Genomic DNA, 20603 nt, shown 5'->3' with positions numbered 1-20603 from the left:
ACCAGGGAAGTGAGAGTTCAACCTGATCATGTTGACAGTCACGTGGGTGGCGAGGTGAGCGACGCAAGCAGCCTTGACCTGGTCACTCAACCCGAGATGTTAGGAAGCGATCCCATCATGACTAAATGCATGCGTTCGCCCTTCTGGACCGGGCTGACTCCGGTTCAACAACTTGACATGTATAACAGGGAGAATGACAGGGCAGAGGCAGAGCGTGCGGCAGCAGCAGAGAGAGAGCGTGCAGCAGCAGAGAGAGAGCATGCGGCAGCAGAGACAGCAGCAGAGAGAGAGCATGCGGCAGCAGAAGCTGAACGCGTCAGAGAGCATGAGTTGCGAATCTTGACTGAACGACTGCGGGCAGAGGGGTCTGCTGCAAGAGTCCCGGAAACTGTTCATGTTCGTTTGCCGGACTGGACGGGAGACACGAAGCCAGAAGCGTATCTGGAGATGGCGGAGAAGTTGTTGGCTGCCGGTGGCATTGATGAGAGCTTGTGGGTCGGCCATCTTGTGAGCCATCTATCTGAGAAGGCGAGGGAGGTATATGCGAGGATGGCAACCGAGGACGCAAACAGATACAGGGCATTGAAGGCCGAGATTTTGAACGCCTATGCGGTGTCCGCATGTATTTATAGGAGAAATTTTTTCAGCTGGACTCGTGAGTCCAGTCAAACCTATGAGGAACATTCGCGGGCCTTGTTGGAACAGCTGCAGAGATGGTTCAAGGGGAGCAAGGTTGAGTTACCTCAAGCGGTGGCGGAACTCCTGGTGCGTTACCGTATCGATCAACAGCTTCCGCCTGACTTAGCATTGTTTCTTGTCGACAAAGACACTGCTTCCTTGGCAGACTGCGTCAACCTTATTGATAAACATGTTTTGGCGTGCAAAATGCTGCAAGTCACGCAGTCGCGTCGTAAGACGGAGGAGTCTGCGATCAAGACCGCCCCCCGTCTGCCCGGCGGCTGGATCGAGGGGAGGGGTTCTCCGATGCCCTCCACTGGTGGCGGTCGCGAGCCGCAGACCAGGGCAGGGCCCTGGTGCGATTTCTGCAAACGCGTGGGGCACGGTGAAAACCGCTGCTTCTCTAATCCCGCTAGTCCGGCCTACCGAGGCAACCCTCCTGTTAAGTCGGAGGGAGATCAGTGGAGCTCATCCGCCGGGCCCTCGCACACGACGGTGGCATCGGTGACCGAGGTCACTGCCACCGAGGCTAATTCCATTCATCCACTGTACCAGGATTATTCAGGGACAGCCTTAGTGGGTGGCCCTGATTCGATGCTGAAGTTTGAGGCCCAATACCTTCGGGATACTGGGGCGACACGGTGTGTTCTCCGGGCGGGGGTAGTTCCGGCCTCTCAGATGCGTTATACCGGCGAGTATACCCTCCTTCGGGGCATTGACCGGGTTCTTGGCCGGTATCCCCTTGCCCTCCTCGAGGTCCGGAGTGACATTTTTAAGGGTCCAGTGACCTGTGTGGTGGTACCCTACTACCCGATACCCGGGGTCTCCTTGCTGATTGGCAATGATGCCATGGCCAGGGAGGAGTCATTGACTCTGACCTGTGGGGGGGTCACTAGATCCCAGAGTAAACAGGCGGAGAGAGTGGCGGAGTCAGACATATCTTTACTCTGGCCCGAGGAGCCTAGCGCCTCGACTCCAGTTCCCGACGGTGACGTTGCGTCAGCTGAAGTCCACCCGAGCCTCCCGTCCAGCCACCCTCAGGTGCCGTGCTCCTCAGGGACCGCTCCCGCCATGTCGCGATTCAGCAGGAACGCTAATGCTAAGGTATATGTGGGAAACCTGGGCAATGGAGCAGCGAAGGCCGAGCTAGGGAGGGTCTTCGAACATTACGGACCACTCCGCAACGTATGGGTGGCTCGAAACCCACCTGGATTTGCAGTTGTTGAGTTTGAAGAGCCACGAGATGCTGAAGATTCGGTCAGAGCCCTTGATGGAAGGTTAATTTGCGGATCGCGTGTGTGCGTCGAGATGTCGAATGGCATGTCGCGGCGGCCTCGTTTCAGACGCCCTTTGGTCCGCAGGCCTTTCGACCCGAACGATCGATGTTACCAGTGCGGTGAAAGGGGTCATTACGCATATGACTGTTGTTCTCGACACCGGAGGAGTACCCGCCGCTCTAGGTCTCGGCCCGTTCCCTTCCTGTCAACGCTTCCCCCAACTTGAGTTTGGCCCCCTTGCCTCTCTATTGTGCTTGTGTGAAGTGTAACTCTTGTAGGGTAGATATTAATGTGGTGTATGGTGTTAACTATTGTGTGTGGAAAAAAAAACCCAAACTGGTTCATTGTTAACCTGTTAATGCCTGTTAATGGCCTGTGCGTTAATAATTGCGTTATTGTTGCGCTATTGCGTTGCGTTGTATTGTGGCGTTGTTGCGTTATTGTTGTTAATAAGTGTTAATACTTGTTAATGGCGTTAATTGCCTGTTAGCGATTACCGCCATCATCTTGCCATGTGATTTGCACCTACTACAAATACTGGTTTTTAAAAAAACGCCGTCTATTCGACGGGGTTTTTACTTAGGGGGGGAGGACTGTGAGAAACCACCGGTGAAACCACCTGTTCTCACGACCGATTTGGTGCCCCGCCCACCGCGTGACGTGGCATCCTTGGAGCCTCACGCGATCGGGGGGGAATTCGGCACGTGATTGGTGGAGGGGAGAGAGCGCGGTCGCCATCTTATGCGACGCACACGGCTCGAAGGCTCCGAGTGGGAAATATCAAAAAGGGTTTTCCTTGAAGCCTCCGGACAGCCGAGTTGGGCTGGTCGAATACCGTTCTGTATTTTACGAGCGAGTAACTCCAGAAGAGAACGAGTGATTCCCGGCTTCGTGTTGGAGCTACTGGCCGACCGTTCCTGGCGGCCTTGTGCGGTATTCCATCCTGTTACCCTCCGAGTCCCGGAGGTCGTCGATTGGAACCGCGAGTGATTGCCTGCTTCGTGTTGGAGCTACTGGCCGACCGTGCCTGCCGGCCTTGTGCGGTATTCCATCCTGTTACCCTCCGAGTCCCGGAGGTCGTCGATTGGAACCGCGAGAGATATTACCTGCGTCCTGGTTGGAGCTCCTGGTGCCGACCGTTCCTGCAGGCTTTGTGCAGTATTCCATCCTGTTACCTTTTATGGTTTTGTGATCGAGCCAATAAATAATCGTGCCTTACCCCTAGAAGGCCGATTAACACACAATTGTGTTTATTGAGTTCTCTTTTGTTCACTCCGTGGACTACTTGAAGCCCGGACATTAACGTCCGTATTCCGTGCTGGGATACATTCCACAGACGGGATCGCGACAATATATATATATATATATATATTGTTGAGAATTGCATTTTTTTGATTGTGTTGTATTGTATTGGAAATGGTGATGAACATTGTTTAAATATGGCCCCTCCTGCCTCCAGAGTTGTGTAAAGGTAAAAAGGGCGTCCCGGTAGTTATTCCATGAAACCACATTGCAGGACCCGATAAAACCCTTGTTCAGTAGCTTATATCTTATTATGTGTTTTATAGTAAGGCCTTGTCTTCCATTAGAATAATACTCCATTGCACCGAATCAATTAAGAATAGCTCCCCTTCAATACTTCCATTTCCCAGCCAAACTCTCCATCTGCAGGTAAAGCAGTTCACAAGCGTGGGGTGCACGCCCTCTCATTTCGCTGCTATAGTGAATATGTGCTCCGTGCTCTGTTTGAACAGGAGGGGCGGGGTCGCCCAGGAGAGGCAAGCCCAGGGCGCGCCACGAAGGGCGGGGCTGTTCAGCCCCATGCCCAAATAAGGAAACAAGCCCGTGGCTCGCCACGAGGGGCGTGCCGTCGGCGCCATGCCCAAATAAAGAGACAAGCCCGTGGGATTACCATACAAGGTCACGAAACAGAGCACGGGCGAGGGGGGCGTGTCAGTCCCGCGCTGGAGAGAAGTGAGAGGAAGGGAATACGAGCTGAGCTGCGTGGAGAGGTACACGACAAAGAAAGTGTCCAAGAGAAAGCAGAGGAACTTTTACGAACGAGTTGCAAAGAGATACGGCAGATGAGTCCAGCCCCGTTTCAACCAGCCGCGTGAAGCCCTGACGGGGCAGCGAGTGACCCTGCCGGCGTGCGCTGTAAAGCCGAATACCAGGAGCTGCCGGCGTGCGCTGTAAAGCGGACTACAAGGAGCTGCCGGCTCCCCGCTTCCCGCCCGGAGTGGAGTGGACCTGCTCGCTGTGCCCTGTGATCCCACCTGCTCATCCTTTCCAGCCATTCCTGCCTGCAAGTTCCCCATTTGCGTACGTGAGTTTGTTTTGTTCGTGCTGTCCTGGGTAGTAACTAAGTCTGTATAAGCTAGTAATTTTCACTGTGTCACCTGCGTTTTCATGTCACCTGTAAATAATCGTGACTGCTCTTTTTGCTTATGTGTGTGTAAATAATAAACCCCGTTACTCTTCTGTACGTCTTCTTCTTCTTCCTCTTTGCATTCGTCGTCTTAGTCTTTTCCACATTGAGTATCTGTGGCGCGATACGGCCAACGTTTGGGTGAATCGGGTTTAGTCGGGGAACAACTGTTCGGTCGCGGAGCCTCCGCTCGGCAAACATACCATCCTTAACCGCGTACCGTAAAAATATATATATTGTTACGGTTTTGAGATCCCCTCACTTGTAAATAATTCTTGTAAAGAATATTCCATCATTTCAAAGGTCAAAGGTCGCACCCATAGTTAGTCCATATGCAACACGTAGGACACCATAGGAACTTCTCAGTTATTTCCTTAGTCTGTGTTTAGTTAAGGCTGTGTTCCCAATAGTTGAATCTGCGTTGAATTAATTAAATAAGATAGGTCCTTTTCAATTCCATTCATTTTGTGGCTTGACTCTCTCCAAATTGTGGTACGCGCCTCTGCTCACCCAGCAGCGTTCGCTGCCTGGCTCAAAACGCCATTACGCACGCGGTCAAGCTTGGAGAAGAAGGGGGCGGAGCACCCAGAACGAGGCGTGGCCCTGTCAAGGGTGGAGCAGGTGAGCCCTCGCTGACCAACCAGGGCTGAGGTGAGCTCACCGGTGGGCGGAGTGCGAGAATACGCGGCTTGATTTCAAAGGGGCACTATATAAGCGCAAGCGCGGCGCCTTTACAGGGGGGAGAGAGAGAAGCGCAGAGAGAGAGGGCAAGAGAAGAGAGAGATGTGGGGGTGCTCGCATTGCTGCAATACTTGCAATAGGCTGAGGCCCTCCAGACCCCTATTGTTGCCGGTTGTTGAGCTCGTTTGTACCAGATGCGTGAGGAATCATTAAGCGGTGCTGAACACCTGAGAAGCTGAGTAAGGAGGTCACGAGCAGAGATCTGCGCATACTGACTTGCGAAGGACTACCCCCCCCACCCCACCATATGTAAGGCAAGCTGCCTCCCATTCTTCAGCCTGGACCGGAGCCGGACCTCAACGCCCTACCATCTGCCTGGACCTTCCTCCCCTACCATCTGCCTGGACCTTCCTCCCCTACCCATCACCATCACGTGTAAGTCAGTCTGTTTGTCCTGGGGTTAAAGGGCCACAGACACAGAAAATCATGTTTGGTTTAATTAATAGATATTGCTTCACTTAACACTTAATCGTCCCTTTTTTTGAATAAATATCACTCGATTGGTCCCCGCCACCCAAAAAACGGCGATTTGATTGCTCATGTGACTGGCTACGTCATCGAGGGAATTTTTGTTGCTGCTGGTAGTTTTTAATAATGATTTTGACTATCAGAAGATTCTTGGTCAGGCAGTTATCATTGCGTGCTGAGAAACCTTTCCCTCGATTACATCACACAGGTGACATCATGAATGAACATCACGATTTTAGGGGAGGGACTCCACTACCAGCTAAAAACTTGGTAGGGGGAGCGCCGACCCCCGAATCCGCAATATATATATATATATATATATATATATTTATATATATATACTGAAACGCAAAAGAAACTTACCACCTTTGAAACCTTTAAATATCAACAATAACACTGCGTGTAGTAAATGTGTGAACTTATTTGTGGACAATAGTGTCCTCCCTGTCGGACAAAACGGTCACGGATGGTCACTTGAACCTTCAATGGTCACTTCATAGCACAGCTGTTGAACAGCCGTTTTGACTGTCAGTGATTAGCCAAGGAGTACGGGATGATTTTAATGAGCTGCACGTGATGTCTTGATATTGGCTTTAAAAAGGCCAGTGCAAAATGGGCATTTTGACCGAAAAATTTGACCATTTTGACCAACTTCAAAAAGACCGAAAACGCAAAAGAAACTTACCACCTTTGAAACCTTTAAATATCAACAATAACACTGCGTGTAGTAAATGTGTGAACTTATTTGTGGACAATAGTGTCCTCACTGTCAGACAAAACGGTCACGGACGGTCACTTGAACCTTCAATGGTCACTTCATAGCACAGCTGTTGAACAGCCGTTTTGACTGTCAGTGATTAGCCAAGGGGTACGGGATGATTTTAATGAGGTGCACGTGATGTCCTGATATTGGCTTTAAAAAGGCCAGTGCAAAATGGGCATTTCAATCAACATGCCACGATTGTCAAGGGATCAACGGCAATGTGCCGTGGGCATGCTGCAAGGCGGACTGAGCTACCGTGAGGTGGCACGTCGCCTTGGCTGTTCACACCAGACGATATCGGCCCTGGTGGACAGAGACACCCTCCACAACTCTGCAGATGACAGACCTCGATCAGGGAGGCCAAGAGTCACCACTGCAAGGCAGGACAGGCAGATGGTCCGAAGTCACCTGCGGGATCGATTCCGTCCAGCATCCCGCACTGCGGCAGAAACTCCGGGGCGTGCAAACCCACGGATCTCCAATGATACTGCACGAAGACGACTGCATGACTATGGTCTGACTGCCAGAAGACCATACAGAGGCCCCGTGATGACGGCTGCCCATCACCGCAACCGACAGAGATGGTGCCAGCAGCATCAGCGGTGGACCTTGGCGCAGTGGAACGAGGTCGCTTTCAGCGATGAGTCAAGGTTCTGTGTGGACAGTCCTGATGGGCGTGAGCGTGTCTGGAGAAGAACTGGCGAGCGATATGCCGATTGTTGCGTGCGTCAAGCCAACAGGTGGGGTGGCCCAAGTGTGATGGTGTGGGCCGCCATATCAGGCCGTTACAGGACGCCACTGGTGGTTGTGGATTGGAATCTTAACGCCCAGCGGTATGTGGATAACATCCTGCGACCTCATCTGCTGCCATTCCTGCTGGACCACCCAGAACTGAGAACCTTTCAGCATGACGACGCTCGTCCCCATGCTGCTCGCTTTACCACTGCATTTCTCCAAGGCGAGAACATCAACACCATGCAGTGGCCTGCGCTCTCCCCTGACCTGAATCCCATAGAGCACCTGTGGGATGAGCTTGGGAGACGCGTAGTTGGCAGGGCCAGGACACGGGCAGAGCTGCTTCAGACATTGAGGACTGAGTGGGACAGAATCCAGCAGCAATCCATCCAAAGACTGGTAGGCAGTATACGCCGACGATGCACTGCCTGTATCCAAAACAATGGTGGCCACACACGCTATTGAAAGGGGACTGACATTGCACCCTGTGCTGTTCTGTACTGTAGAACAAACTGATGAGATGGTGTATCTTGGTCAAAAACTTGACATGTCATCAATAAAATGCCAATGTTTCAATTAGCAATTGTTGGTTTGTTTTATTTTGAACTGTTAGAATTGCATTACATTTCAAACAAGTGATACGTTTCTTTTGCGTTTTCGGTCTTTTTGAAGGTGGTCAAAATGGTCAAATTTTTCGGTCAAAATGCCCATTTTGCAATGGCCTTTTTAAAGCCAATATCAAGACATCATGTGCAGCTCATTAAAATCATCCCGTACCCCTTGGCTAATCACTGACAGTCAAAACGGCTGTTCAACAGCTGTGCTATGAAGTGACCATTGAAGGTTCAAGTGACCGTCCGTGACCGTTTTGTCTGACAGTGAGGACACTATTGTCCACAAATAAGTTCACACATTTACTACACGCAGTGTTATTGTTGATATTTAAAGGTTTCAAAGGTGGTAAGTTTCTTTTGCGTTTTCGGTCTTTTTGAAGTTGGTCAAAATGGTCAAATTTTTCGGCCGGACATTATTAAGTAGTGTGCACGTCACAGACTCATCAAGAATTATTGTATTTGCCCTCAATGTAATGTCCATTGTGGTTTTATTACTCGTGGTGATGTATCAGACGGGAAGACATGGTACTGCTCTACCTGTAAGACTCGACAAAGCATTCGTCAAGGCAGTTGGTTTGAAGGCAGCCACCTATCCAGTTTATGCCCGTAAACTCCGACATTACAACCACCTATCCAGTTTACGCCCGTAAACTCCGACATTACCTAGGTTTTTTTTTCTTTCATCTTTAGATCCATATTTTTTTTCAGCGAGGAATATTATACACAGAATCTGAATCGGTGGCAGAGCAGCGCGCTGATTCGCTCATTCGCGCTCATTGATGACGATCACGATCACGTGATGACGTGATCACGAATGATGTCCGTGACGCGATCACGTGATGTTCCTTGCCGCCATAAACTCACAGCAAGTAGCATAGATTTTAGCATGTTTAGCATTTAGCATGATTTAGCATGATTAGTATTTAGCATGATTTAGCATAGATAGTAGCATGTTCACATAGATTTATTTTCAGCGAGGAATATTATACACGGATTCTGACCGGTGGCAGAGCAGCGCGCTGATTCGCTCAGAGCGATCACGTGATGTTCCATCCCCGCCGCCAGTTGGCTTCACTTTTCACGGAGTATGAGCGTTCTATATATTTTCAATTCAGTGCGCCAGACTCGCTCACGTACTTGATTTGTGGCATAGACATGGCCATTGGGCCTTCACGGTGTAATTTGTGCGAGGCTTTTGTCCGAGTGAGCTTGAGTCGAGAGGGCGAATGTCCGGGTTGGGAATGTACGGGTCTCCCTTCCCCCACCCGGCAACGCCGGTACTGGAGGGCGTCACAGGATCGGTGAGTCTCCAAAAGCCGCTTCGTGCTGTTGCGAAGATTCAGGACGATGTCGCGATTGTTGTGCTGCTCTCCGACCATGAGAACTGCAACATCATTGTTGACTGGCCCTCCCCTTCCCCCTCCCCCCTCCCTTCCCCCTCCACCCTACCCCCTCCCCTTCTCCCCTCCCCCTCCCTTTCCCCCCTCCCCATCCCTTTTCCCCCATCCCTTTTCTCCCCTCCCTTTTCCCCCCTCCCTTTTCCCCCTCCCCCTTCCCCTCCCCCCTACCCCTTCCCCTTCCCCCCTTTCCCCTCCCCCTCCCCCCTACCCCTTCCCCCTTCCCCCTTCCCCTTCCCCCCTTCCCCCTCCCCCTCCCCCTCCCCACTCCCCCCTCCCACTCCTCTCCTCTCCCATCCCTCCCCCTCCCCCTCCCCACCTCTCCTCCCCTCCCCCCCTCCCCCTCCCCCACCCCCCTCTTCTCCCTCACGTTTATACACGGAATGCCGGGTAATTCCCCCCCCTCTTCTCCCCTCCCCCCCTCTCCTCCCCTCCCCCCTCTCCTCCCCTCCCCCCCGTTCCCCTCCCCTCCTCTTCCCCCTCCCCTCCCCTCCCGGCAATGCCGGGTACTTCTGCTCGTATATATATATATATATATGGGGCAGTCAATAAGTAACCTTAATATATTTTTTCACAACTTGTTTATTGCATGTACGTGTGTAACAACTGTTATTTTTCAATATAATTTCCATTGCATTCAATGAATTTTTTCCAGCGCTTCACTAAGGTCTAGATTCCTCTAGAAAAAAAATATTTTTGCTGCTTGTGTAGCCATTCGTGCACCGCCTCTTGGACCTCTTCGTCGAATCGAAAAGTGGTTCCACCAAGCGCCTCTATAAGTGGCCCAAAGATGTGGTAATCCGAAGGGGCGAGGTCTGGCGAGTAGAGTGGATGAGGAAGACACTCAAAATGCAGGTCCTCGATTGTTGCAGCTGTAGCGCGGGCAGTATGGGGCCGAGCATTGTCATGCTGCAGCTAAACACCGGTAGTGAGTAGTCCACAACGTTTTGATCTGATTGCTGGTTTCAGATGATTTTTAAGGAGGTTGCAGTATGATGCACTGGTGACTGTGGTCCCTCTGACCATTTAATTCTCTACAAGTGAGCTTCGGCTATACCAGAAGAGCGTCAGCATCACTTTTCCAGCGGACGGCTGTGTGTGGAATTTTTTGGCCTTCGGTGAAGTCGAATGGCGCCACTCTTCGCTTGCCCTCTTCGTTTCTGGCTGAAAGTAGTGGACCCAGCTTTCATCCCGAGTCACTACTCGCTGTAAGAAAGCGTGACCTTCTGTTTCGTAATGTCACAGAAGTTCTTCACAAGCGTCCACTCGCCGTTCTTTCAGTTCGGGTGTGAGTTGTCTAGGCACCCACTTTGCAGACACTTTGCGGAACCCCAGCACATTGTGAATGATATGGTGTGCTGAACCATGGCTAATGTTAAATTCAGAGACCACTTCATCCAAAGTAATGCGACGGTTTTCCCTTAGCACGCACTAAACTCCTGCAGCCATTTCTGCTGTGTCGGGTGTGTGAGGCCGGCCCGACCAAGCAGCGTCTGCCACACTGGACACTCCACTTTTAAGCTTTCTGTCCCAGTCGTACACCTGCTGCAGCGATAAACATGCGTCACCATATTGAATCTTCATTCTGCGATGGATTTCACTGGGATTCACACCCTCACTTCCCAAAAAATGGATGACAGAATGTTGCTCCTCCCTGGTGCATGCTTCTAAGGGAGCCGCCATCTTGGAACTGCTCTATTGACGTCATACGCTCAATGTTGCCAGATCTAAAACAGGCAAAACATGACTTTTACCCATAGATATAACCATATGTCATCTACAACTACATACATTACATTCTCGAATTTATATCGCTTTTTAAGGTTCATTCTTGACTGGCCCTCATAGATATATATATATATATATATATGTATATATACATATATATATATATATATATATATATATATATATATATATATATATATAATTATATATATATATATATAATTATATATATATATATATAATTATATATATATATATATATATATATATATATATATATATATATATATACATACATACATATATATATACACTACCGGTCAAAAGTTTTAGAACACCTCAATTTTTGGAATATAATTGAAATTTATTCAATTCAAGGTAAGCAGGAAGACAGACAGACCATTATAACCCTTAAGAGTGTCAGTCTTTCCTTTAGAGAAATTGCAAAGAAAGCCAAGGTGTCAGTGAGTACACTTTCCTACACCATAAAAAGGCACTTGGAAACTGGAGGAAACTCTGACAGGAAAAGGTCTGGCAGACCCAAAGCCACAACAGAATCAGAAGACAAGTTTCTGAGAGTCAACAGCTTGCGTGATAGGCGGCTCACAGGACAACAGCTTCAAGAACAGCTTAACACTGGTCGAAGTAAGCAAGTCTCAGTTTCAACTGTGAAGAGAAGACTTCGGGCTGCAGGTTTGACAGGTCGAGTGGCAGTAAGAAAGCAATTGATAAGATGGCAAAATAAGAAAAAGAGGTTTGCCCGGGCCAGGAAGCACCGCCAGTGGACGACTGAAGACTGGAAGAAGGTCTTATGGACCGATGAATCAAAATTTGAAATCTTTGGTTGATCACGCAGGGTTTTTCTTTGCCGTCGAGTTGGCGAAAGGATGGTTCCTCAGTGTGTGACACCAACTGTCAAACATGGAGGAGGAAGCGTGATGGTCTGGGGCTCTTTTGCTGGATCCAGAGTCGGTGACTTGCACATACTGACTGGCACCCTGAACCAAAGGAGTTACGACAGCATTTTGTAGCACCATGCAATACCCTCTGGTATACGCCCAGTTGGTCAGGGGTTCATCCTACAGCAAGATAATGACCCTAAACACACCTCCAGGCTATGTCAAAACTACCTTCGAGGAAAAGAACAAGGCGGAAGGCTTCAAATCATGGAATGGCCACAGCAGTCTCCAGACTTAAACCCCATCGAGCTGGTTTGGGATGAACTGGACAGAAGGGTGAAAGCAAAGCAACCTACAAGTGCAACACATTTGTGGGAACTTCTGCAACAGTGTTGGGAAGAACTTCCCGAACAATATTTGATTTCCATTGTAGAAAGAATGCCAAGAGTGTGTTCGGCGGTTATATCTGCAAAAGGTGGCGACTTTGCTGAGTCAAAAATTTAAATTAAATTTTGTTAAACAAAATGATTCTATGATTTCTTTTTTATCTCCAATTGTTTATTTGTTCTATGCTTAATTTCAGAGTACATTGAGATATTAAACTGCGTAAATTTCAATAAAAACTGGAAAATGTAGGTGTTCTAAAACTTTTGACCTGTAGTGTATATATAGCATCAGAGTGTAGCATGTGTGTCATGGTAAAGAAGAGGCTGCCATAATGGATATGTACCATGCTGATTGAGGCTGCATTTGATGGTGATCAATAAAGCTTCCATCTCCTTAATTGCGACCCAACTTTGTCTTATTAGAGTGTATAGGAGAGGTTGGTGAATAAGACTGCTTCCAGAGCGCTAGACATTTTTTTGTTTTGTTTTTTGACGATTAAAAAAAATTTTTTTTTGAGATAATTAAAGTTGAAGTACTGTAAAGAGGGCCTTCATGGGTTTCCCCTTCGCGGATTCGCTCTTTCGCGATGAATGTATTGAAGCAAGGATTGCGGATTAAAAAAAAAAAACGGTCAATGCACTCGAATAACCACGAGTTGGTGAGCTATTTTCCACATCTATACACCTTGTTAGTTAACATGGGCCATCAGCACAATAACCACCTCAAACCCTCCAACATCATCATCTCCATCAACTCGTCTTTATCGTCGCCATCATTAACATCGCCATCGCATCATTGCATCAAGTATATCAACATTATTATTCAACGTAAATTTCATGAAAATAATAACTCTCAAGAAAATTAATTTTATTTTATGTTTTTGATACAGGAAAACAAGCCTCGTGTTGGCTTTAATAGGTGACTGCCTTTAGATGTTAGGGTCTTGTGTTTCGAGACCCTGTCATGCCGTTAAATAACACCAGGTGGATTGACTCAGCCTGTCATACTCCTGAGGCCAGCAAAATGAGTACCAGCTTATTGAAAACAAGGGACACTGCATCAGCGGCACAGCCAAGCTCCCAAAAATGATGCAACCAGCAGCCGTAGGCTGCATCAGAAATACTCATAACAACTCAAGAAAAGAAAGTTCATTTTACGTTCTCAATACAGGAAAATAGTACTTTATATGATGTCATTAATAACTATTGTATTCATTAAAAAATAGCACAAAAACAATGCACAAACATGTTAATTAAGGGTATTAAGGGTATAGTTGGGGCGAATTTTAAAAGTTGAAGTCCTGAACCATATTTGTCCCCAATACTCCTAAGTTTGCAGATTTATGGTTCACGGGGATCTTCAGGAATGTAACTCTTCCCTTCCCCCCCCCCCCTACAGCGGGATTCTTACTTGGTGACCTTCGGTATGACAAAGTCAACGTTGTGAGTCATTCCTAAAGAATCAAGGACCAATGATGTTGCGAACACCATATAGCCATCTGGATCCTGAAAGAAAAAAAAGACGTCATGTTTGTATGCACTTTAGTTTCAACATGCATGCATTGCAGTTATATAAATGAGTGCCTTCATAAAAATCTGAAATTCAATTGTTACAAATAAATTATTTTGAATCAAAAATAGAATAGAAGGTAGAGGGGCAGAAGCATGGGGAAACAGGAGGAGGCACTCCTACGGTAAAATTTCATGTCAATCGGATCAACAGTTGCTAAGAAAATGAATTTTTAAAATGCAGTCACGCCAAACGTACTTACACATTACACAACCTAATGTCTAACCCTGCAGGGTAACAAATAGATAGGTGGCTGATCAATTTATGCCATTTCATCCTTGTAACCTAATGCTTACACACACACACACACACACACACACACACACACACACACACACACACACACACACACACACACACACACACACACACACACACACACACACACACACACACACACACACACACACACACACACACACACACACACACGCTGTGATCCAGCACCAATGGGGTGCTAACGGTTATCTATATGCCGGTTATCTAAATGTAGTTATTTATTTGTGTGTGTGTGTGTATATATATACATATATATATATATAATTTGGATACAAGCATCCCTCGTTATACGCCTGGGTTACGTTTGAGTAAACAGAGCTGTATAACAAACAATTGCTCCTATGGGAAATAAGGGGATGCGTTCCGTTCCAGGGTTGGGTGGTTATCGCCCAACATGGTTTTTTTGCACATTTATTTGCACATTTGCACATTTTTGCACCTAAAGCAAATTAAACACAGAAATAACATACTTGTATAATATTTAAAATGATTTAACCACAAATGCTGTACAGTACAGTTTGCACAAATAGAAAAATTGTATATACGGTTATAGCAAAGAGCTCAAGGGTTCACTCAGAGAGGGACAGGGTTGTCCAACTTCTCGCTCTTCTCTCCGCTAACGTCACTGCCGTCCTCGACACTCACTGGGTATGACGATGGCAAGGCTGGTAAACGGAGTGATGGTGGCATGGCTGATAGCCAGAGTAGTGGTGGAGGCACTGCTGGTTGAATTATCAGTGGAGTTGGAACATTTGTTTGCTCTTATAAAGCTATCAAGGGTGGCCTGGTAGGCTTTTTGTTTCTTCTGTTGATAAAGAACTTGATAGCAGTTGACGGCACTGCAAACAGCACAGGCCACCTCTCCACTCTGTTTCTGAACATCGTTTTCTTGCAACAACTCCAGAGCCTCATCAAACAGGGAGAGCCTTCCAGGGGTTATAGACTGTGAGGGTCTTTTCTAGAGCAAGGGTAGTGTCTGCTTCCTTTTCTTCCACTGCTCTCACCTGCTCCAGCTGGAAAGCTCCTCATCTGTCAATTCAACTGCCTGACTATCGAGGAGCTGTTCCACATCAATCTGGTCGAACTCAGTAAAGCCAGCCTTATGTGCCAGCTCCACTGTATCCTTGTTTGCTTGCTGCACATTCCTCGGATTGATGTCCCCCCTCATCAATTTCAGTGGATTTGTGGACACATTCCGGCCACACTTTTTTCCACAATATGTTTATAGTTGAAGCAGTTGCCTCGGTAATATTGTCGAGTGCCTTCTCGAGTTTATACATATATATAAACGGAACATCAAAATAAACTTATCACTTTCATTTTTTTTAATGTGCAGCTTTACAAACACGTTTCTTCAATTGTAATGGCTGATTATGTCACGGGAACTTCACTTAAATCACCTGGTTGATCAACAATGGCATGCTTGAGTGGTTCTGTATAGGGATCTTTCCCTTTAAATAATGACCCTCATAATGAAATCCTTCAGTTCTCGTGGTTAGACATTCATTTACTGCTGTTGATAATCACTCTAGACTTCCAGAGGCTTCCGACAGGGAAAACAACAATAAAATTCAGATGCCACACCTGACATCTGAACAACGTTTAAGGGCAATTTGGATGCTTGAGGCTGGTGTAAGCCAGCGAACAATTGCCCAACGTCTTGGTTGCTCACAGCCTGCAATTTCCAACCTGGCCAGGCGTTACGGTGAAACTGGAACTGTGAATGATGGTCCACGAAGAGGAAGACCACGGGTAACCACCCCAAACCAAGACCGCTGGATTGTGCTGCAGCATATTCGTGATCGTTTCCGCCCTGCGACTCAAAGAGCTGCAGTGACAAAAGGTCACCACAACACCCGCATCAGTGTCTCTACTGTGCGGAGGCGCTTGAGAAGTCGGGGCCTGGTGGCAAGACGTCCTTGCAGTGGTCCAGTGTTGAACGCAGTGCATCAGCGGAACAGACTAAGGTGGTGACTGCAGCATCGCCGCTGGACACGGCAACAGTGGAGTGCAGTCTTGTTCAGCGATGAGTCCAGATTTTGCCTCCATGCTGCTGACGGGCGTCAACGGGTATGGTGCAGAGGTGGGGAAAGGTATGCATCATGCTGTATTCACCAGATCAATCGTTGGGGAGGACCCAGTGTGATGGTATGGGCCGGCATTTCCACCCGTTTCATAGTCAGGTGGCTTCGTGCTATATTTAAAGATTACCGTTACCGGGCGGATAAAAGCACAATATTTGGCAAGGGGGTCCCTTAGGGCCTATTAATTAATGTTAGCCGAGGAGCCCTCCGGAGTTTTAAAAAAATTCATGCAAAACACCATAATTCAAGATGGCCAACATCGATGACAAAATATAGCTTTTCTCGAGTCCTGGTAGTCATAAGAAGAACAGATTGGTTGCAAAATGTTGGTTTTTTTAAAGCCACTGAACACACTGAAGAGAATTTTGAATCTTGCAATACCACCAGTAGACCTACGAGTTCCAGCAAAGTTTTTTTTTGTTTGTTTTTTGTTTTTGTATACAAGATCGAGGCTTGTGAAAGAGCTAACATTAATCACACAAAAAGTCAAACCGACACATAAAACACAAAATAAGGGCAGCGGTAGACAAGATGGGGAGAGACGGGGAAGGACACAAACAACATTTGAGAGCAGGGACATCGAGAGAACTGTGGAAGGGACAGGGCTTGGGTGGACGTGGGAGAGGTATAAAACATATGGACACTGCAAGGACTTCCAGGAAAGAAGTTGGAATTTCAAAAAGGTGTATCGGGTGAATTAGCAGGGGTAGAAAAGATCAAGGTTTTGGATGGGGGAAGATAAGAGATGGTGGTGAACAGCTGTTTTAAAGACCTGGAGGGAGGAGTGGGATTGAAGGGAGTCGGGGAGTTTGTTCCAGAGGCGGGAGAAAAGGGGAATGAAAGAGTGAAGGTGAGCAGAGAGCCTAGATTTGGGCAGTTTAACCATAAGAGGGTTGCTGGCAGATCTTGTGCCACCTGTAAGAATATTTGGGGGGACAGAGCACAGAGAGAGCTGGGGGAGCAAGGCCGGAGAGGAGTCGGTAGAAGACAGAAACACCACCAACCGGCCTGCGGTGAGTGAGTGAAAGGCCCTCAGAGTTAGTTTCATCACAGGAGATTCCAATGATTCTGAAAGCTTTGGTTTCAACAGCGTGAAGCCGAGCCAGGTGAGAGGCAGGAGCACCGACCCAGAGGGGCGAACAGTATTCCATTGAGCGGTGGATGAAAGCCTTGTATGTGGTGAGGAGTCAGGTGTGCCAAGGAAGGACTTCGTATAACGGAGGATGCCCAGTCGGCGACTGGCTTTGGCGGCCAGCTTGGAAATGTGGTTTTCCCAAGAAAGATCATGGCAGATAGTGAGACCCAAAAGCTTGAGCGACAGAACTTCTTGGAGAGGATTGTTGAGAAAGTAGATGGGAGGGTTTTCCAGTCGGTCTTTTCGGAGAGACATCGTAAGAGTGTGAGATTTGTCAGGATTGAAAGACATGTTCCACTTGTTTGATCAGTCTGTGATTTTGGCCAGGTCTGCAGAGAGTGAGGAGGCTGCAGACTGCCGATCTGAGGGATGAGGAATGGAGCGGCAGAGAGTGGAGTCATCAGCAAAGAGATAGAGAGAATTTTCCAGAGTCAGATAGATCATTGGTGAAGACCAGAAATAGCACAGGGCCGAGAACACTACCTTGGGTACTCCAGCCAGAACAGGAAAGGGAGATGAGAGAAATCCATTCAGGGCCACACATTGACTATGACCAGAGTGGAAGTCCGCAAGCCATGCGTGGAGATTTCCATGGATGCCATAGGAGGAGAGTTTGGTGAGCAGAGCTGGGGTGCCAGACCGTATCGAAGGCACATGATATGTCAAGGGAGACAGCTCTGATTTCCTGTTTGGCATTGAGGACCTCCATTCATTGTTGAGACAGCAGAAGTAACATGTCCAGAGTAGAATGACCTGGTCTGAATCCAAATTGATGATTGGAGATCAAGCTATTGGAGAAGAGAAAGGATTTGATATCCAAAGCAATGATGGATTCCATGACTTTGCTGATAATTGGAAGCAGGCTGATTGGTCTGTAGTTGCAAGGATCTGTTTTTGCACCTTTTCTGTGTAAAGCGGTAATGTTTGCTGATTTCCAAGATGCTGGCAGATGACCTTGAGTAAAAGAGAGGGTGACACTGGATGGAACGTTTCCTCGTATTGACGAGCTTGCATTTGGGGCATGGTGCTGTACTGACCGAAGCAACCGTGCTGGGAACTGAAGGGTTAATTAATACATTGTCATTTCCAAAGGTGCCGCCGAAGGTACTAGCATCGCCACACACCACTCCAGCAGATCTGCAGCCGCTATCAAAATTGTCACTGGCCACTCCACCGGAGGCCACCAAAACTACTATATTGGCTGCCAACCAGGGCCACAGCACCATGGGCCACTGGATGCCCGTAGTAGGCGTTTTCAATGCCGATGCCAGCCACACCGCCGAAGGCCACCGAATGTTCAGTGTTATTGTCGCCAGCACAGGCAGCACCACCGATGGCCGCCGAACACCCATCAGTATTGTTATTGACACCTACCATGTGCTTGATCACCGTAGGGATTGGAATTTGTGTAGCCATACTGCACTGTCCAATGCCATCAAGCTCATTCGCCATAGGGGGGCAGAATTCGCACGGCCATGTTGCTCTGCCCGAGGCCGACCGCTTGTTCACCATGGGGAGTGGAGTTCGGGCGGACATGTTTCTCTGTCCGAAGTCATCCCGCTCATCCACTGTAGGGAGCAGAGTTCACACAGCCATACTGCTCTGCCTGATACACCCAAGCTCAATATTCGGGTAATTCAAGGTCTTTATATTAGCTTCACCAAAAAGCTGTTGCAAATCTGATGAATTCAGCAGTATTTTGTCTGTTAAATTGATGGCATATTATAAGTAGTTGAGCTCGCGGAACTTGGTACAACAGATTGGGAGGATTTGAAGTGGGGGGGCACTTTTTTAAGAGAACACAGTTCGGTGGGATAAATCGAATCGGACCTCAGTGGTTAAGGTGTACGAATCCTGTTTTGACAATAGAATGTGTAGAGAAATGCTGTTTGTTTTTAAAGTAAGCATTGCCATGGAAAAAGAAATATTCCCTTCACAACAACAATAACAACAACATGATCGTTTCGGAAAAAGAAAGGCATTGCATCATTCTGAGGGGCTGATAATTTGGTTAAAGACCACATGAGAGGTGATTAATAATAAAATAAAATTAAGAATACTAAGCCTGCATATTTCCAGAATAAACATTCAGCAAAAAAAACCATTTTAACAGGAGGAATATGGAATGGAATGGCGTAAATTCAGTTTACATTGAAAAAAAAAATTATAAACAAGAATAAAAGTTAAAATAAGAAGGTGTGGCGGACACGAAAGCTCACTGGCGTGAGGGCATCATTCCATGCACCAAGTGGGCAGCGACCACGCCCAAGGGGTAGGCGTGGCCGCGGGATATACACCGGGCGCGCAGCCCGGAGCGCGCCAGTGCTACAGTTGAGCTCGTTTAATAAAGACTTAAACTCACCGCGTTATCCGCTTCCTTCTTGTTGTGCAAGCAAGCGCGCGTAGCACCGCGCTTCATTGGTGACCCTCCGACGTTCTGGTCAGCCATCGCTGACCACCCGAATACGCCATCGCAATGGCAAACAACGCGGTCCAAATGAAACTCCCCGAGTTCTGGGAGACGCAAGCTGAAGTCTGGTTCCTGCAGGCAGAAGCCCAGTTCCGACTTTGAGGCATCACGGTGGATGAGACCAGGTACTGCCACGTGGTCGCTTCCCTCGGGCCCGGCACGGCCGGCCGCGTCGTGTCGGTCCTGAGGAACCCACCGGCCGACGGCAGGTATGAGGCGATCAAGCGTCTCCTCCTCGCCACGTTCGGCCTCACGGTGGACGCACGGGCCGACCGCCTCCTGGACCTCCCCGAGCTCGGTGACACGCGACCGTCGGTCCGCATGGACCATATGCTGTCGTTGTTGGGCGACGAAACCCCGAACGCTCTTTTCCGGGCGTTATTTCGACGCCAGCTGCCGGCACGAGTCCGCCTCGCGTTGGCCGGTTCTGTGACGACAGAACCCCGGGCTCTCACTGCCTCCCTGCGGTTCGGAAGGCAACGCTTCGAGTGGACGTTCGTAACCGCTAGTGTCCCCATGGCAATGCTCGGTGCGGACTTCCTCTGTGCACACGGGTTGTTGCTAGATGTGAAAAACAGACGTCTCGTGCAGGCTGAATCGTTCAGCTCGCTTGCTTGCGCGCTGAGCAGCTCGTTGAGCGGCTCACCGAGCGGCTCGCCAAGCGGCTTGCTGAGTGGTTCGGTACCGGCGAGGTTAGTTTGTACACTTCCGGCAGCGGACGACTTCACCCGCCTCCTCGCCAGCTTCCCGGCCCTTACGCGGCCCACCTTCTCGGCGGGGGCCGTCAAGCACGGGGTGGAACACCACATCCCCACCGCCGGGCCACCGGTCTATGCCCGGGCATGCCGCCTCGAGCCGACGAAGCTCGCGGTGGCTAAAGCGGCGTTCGCTACGCTGGAGCGGCTCGGCATCGTGCGGCGCTCCGAGAGTGCTTGGACGTCGCCGCTTCAC

General features: G+C 48.6%; 1 protein-coding gene across 1 annotated transcript in view; it reads right to left on the bottom strand.

The window, feature by feature from the left end:
- The window catches only part of LOC137431468 (complement C3), a 613976-nt gene that overhangs the window by 563103 nt on the left and 30270 nt on the right, over positions 1 to 20603 (bottom strand). The window contains exon 6 of the mRNA XM_078782039.1: positions 13526 to 13620. Coding sequence (XP_078638165.1) covers positions 13526 to 13620 — 95 coding nt within the window. The remainder of the gene's footprint in view (positions 1 to 13525; positions 13621 to 20603) is intronic.

This window comes from Myxine glutinosa, chromosome 7, assembly GCF_964187855.1.
Source record: "Myxine glutinosa chromosome 7, kmMyxGlut1.1, whole genome shotgun sequence".
Taxonomy (NCBI): Eukaryota; Metazoa; Chordata; class Myxini; order Myxiniformes; family Myxinidae; genus Myxine; species Myxine glutinosa.
Note: the sequence above shows the minus strand (reverse complement) of the source record. Positions and strands in the feature narration are given on the sequence as shown.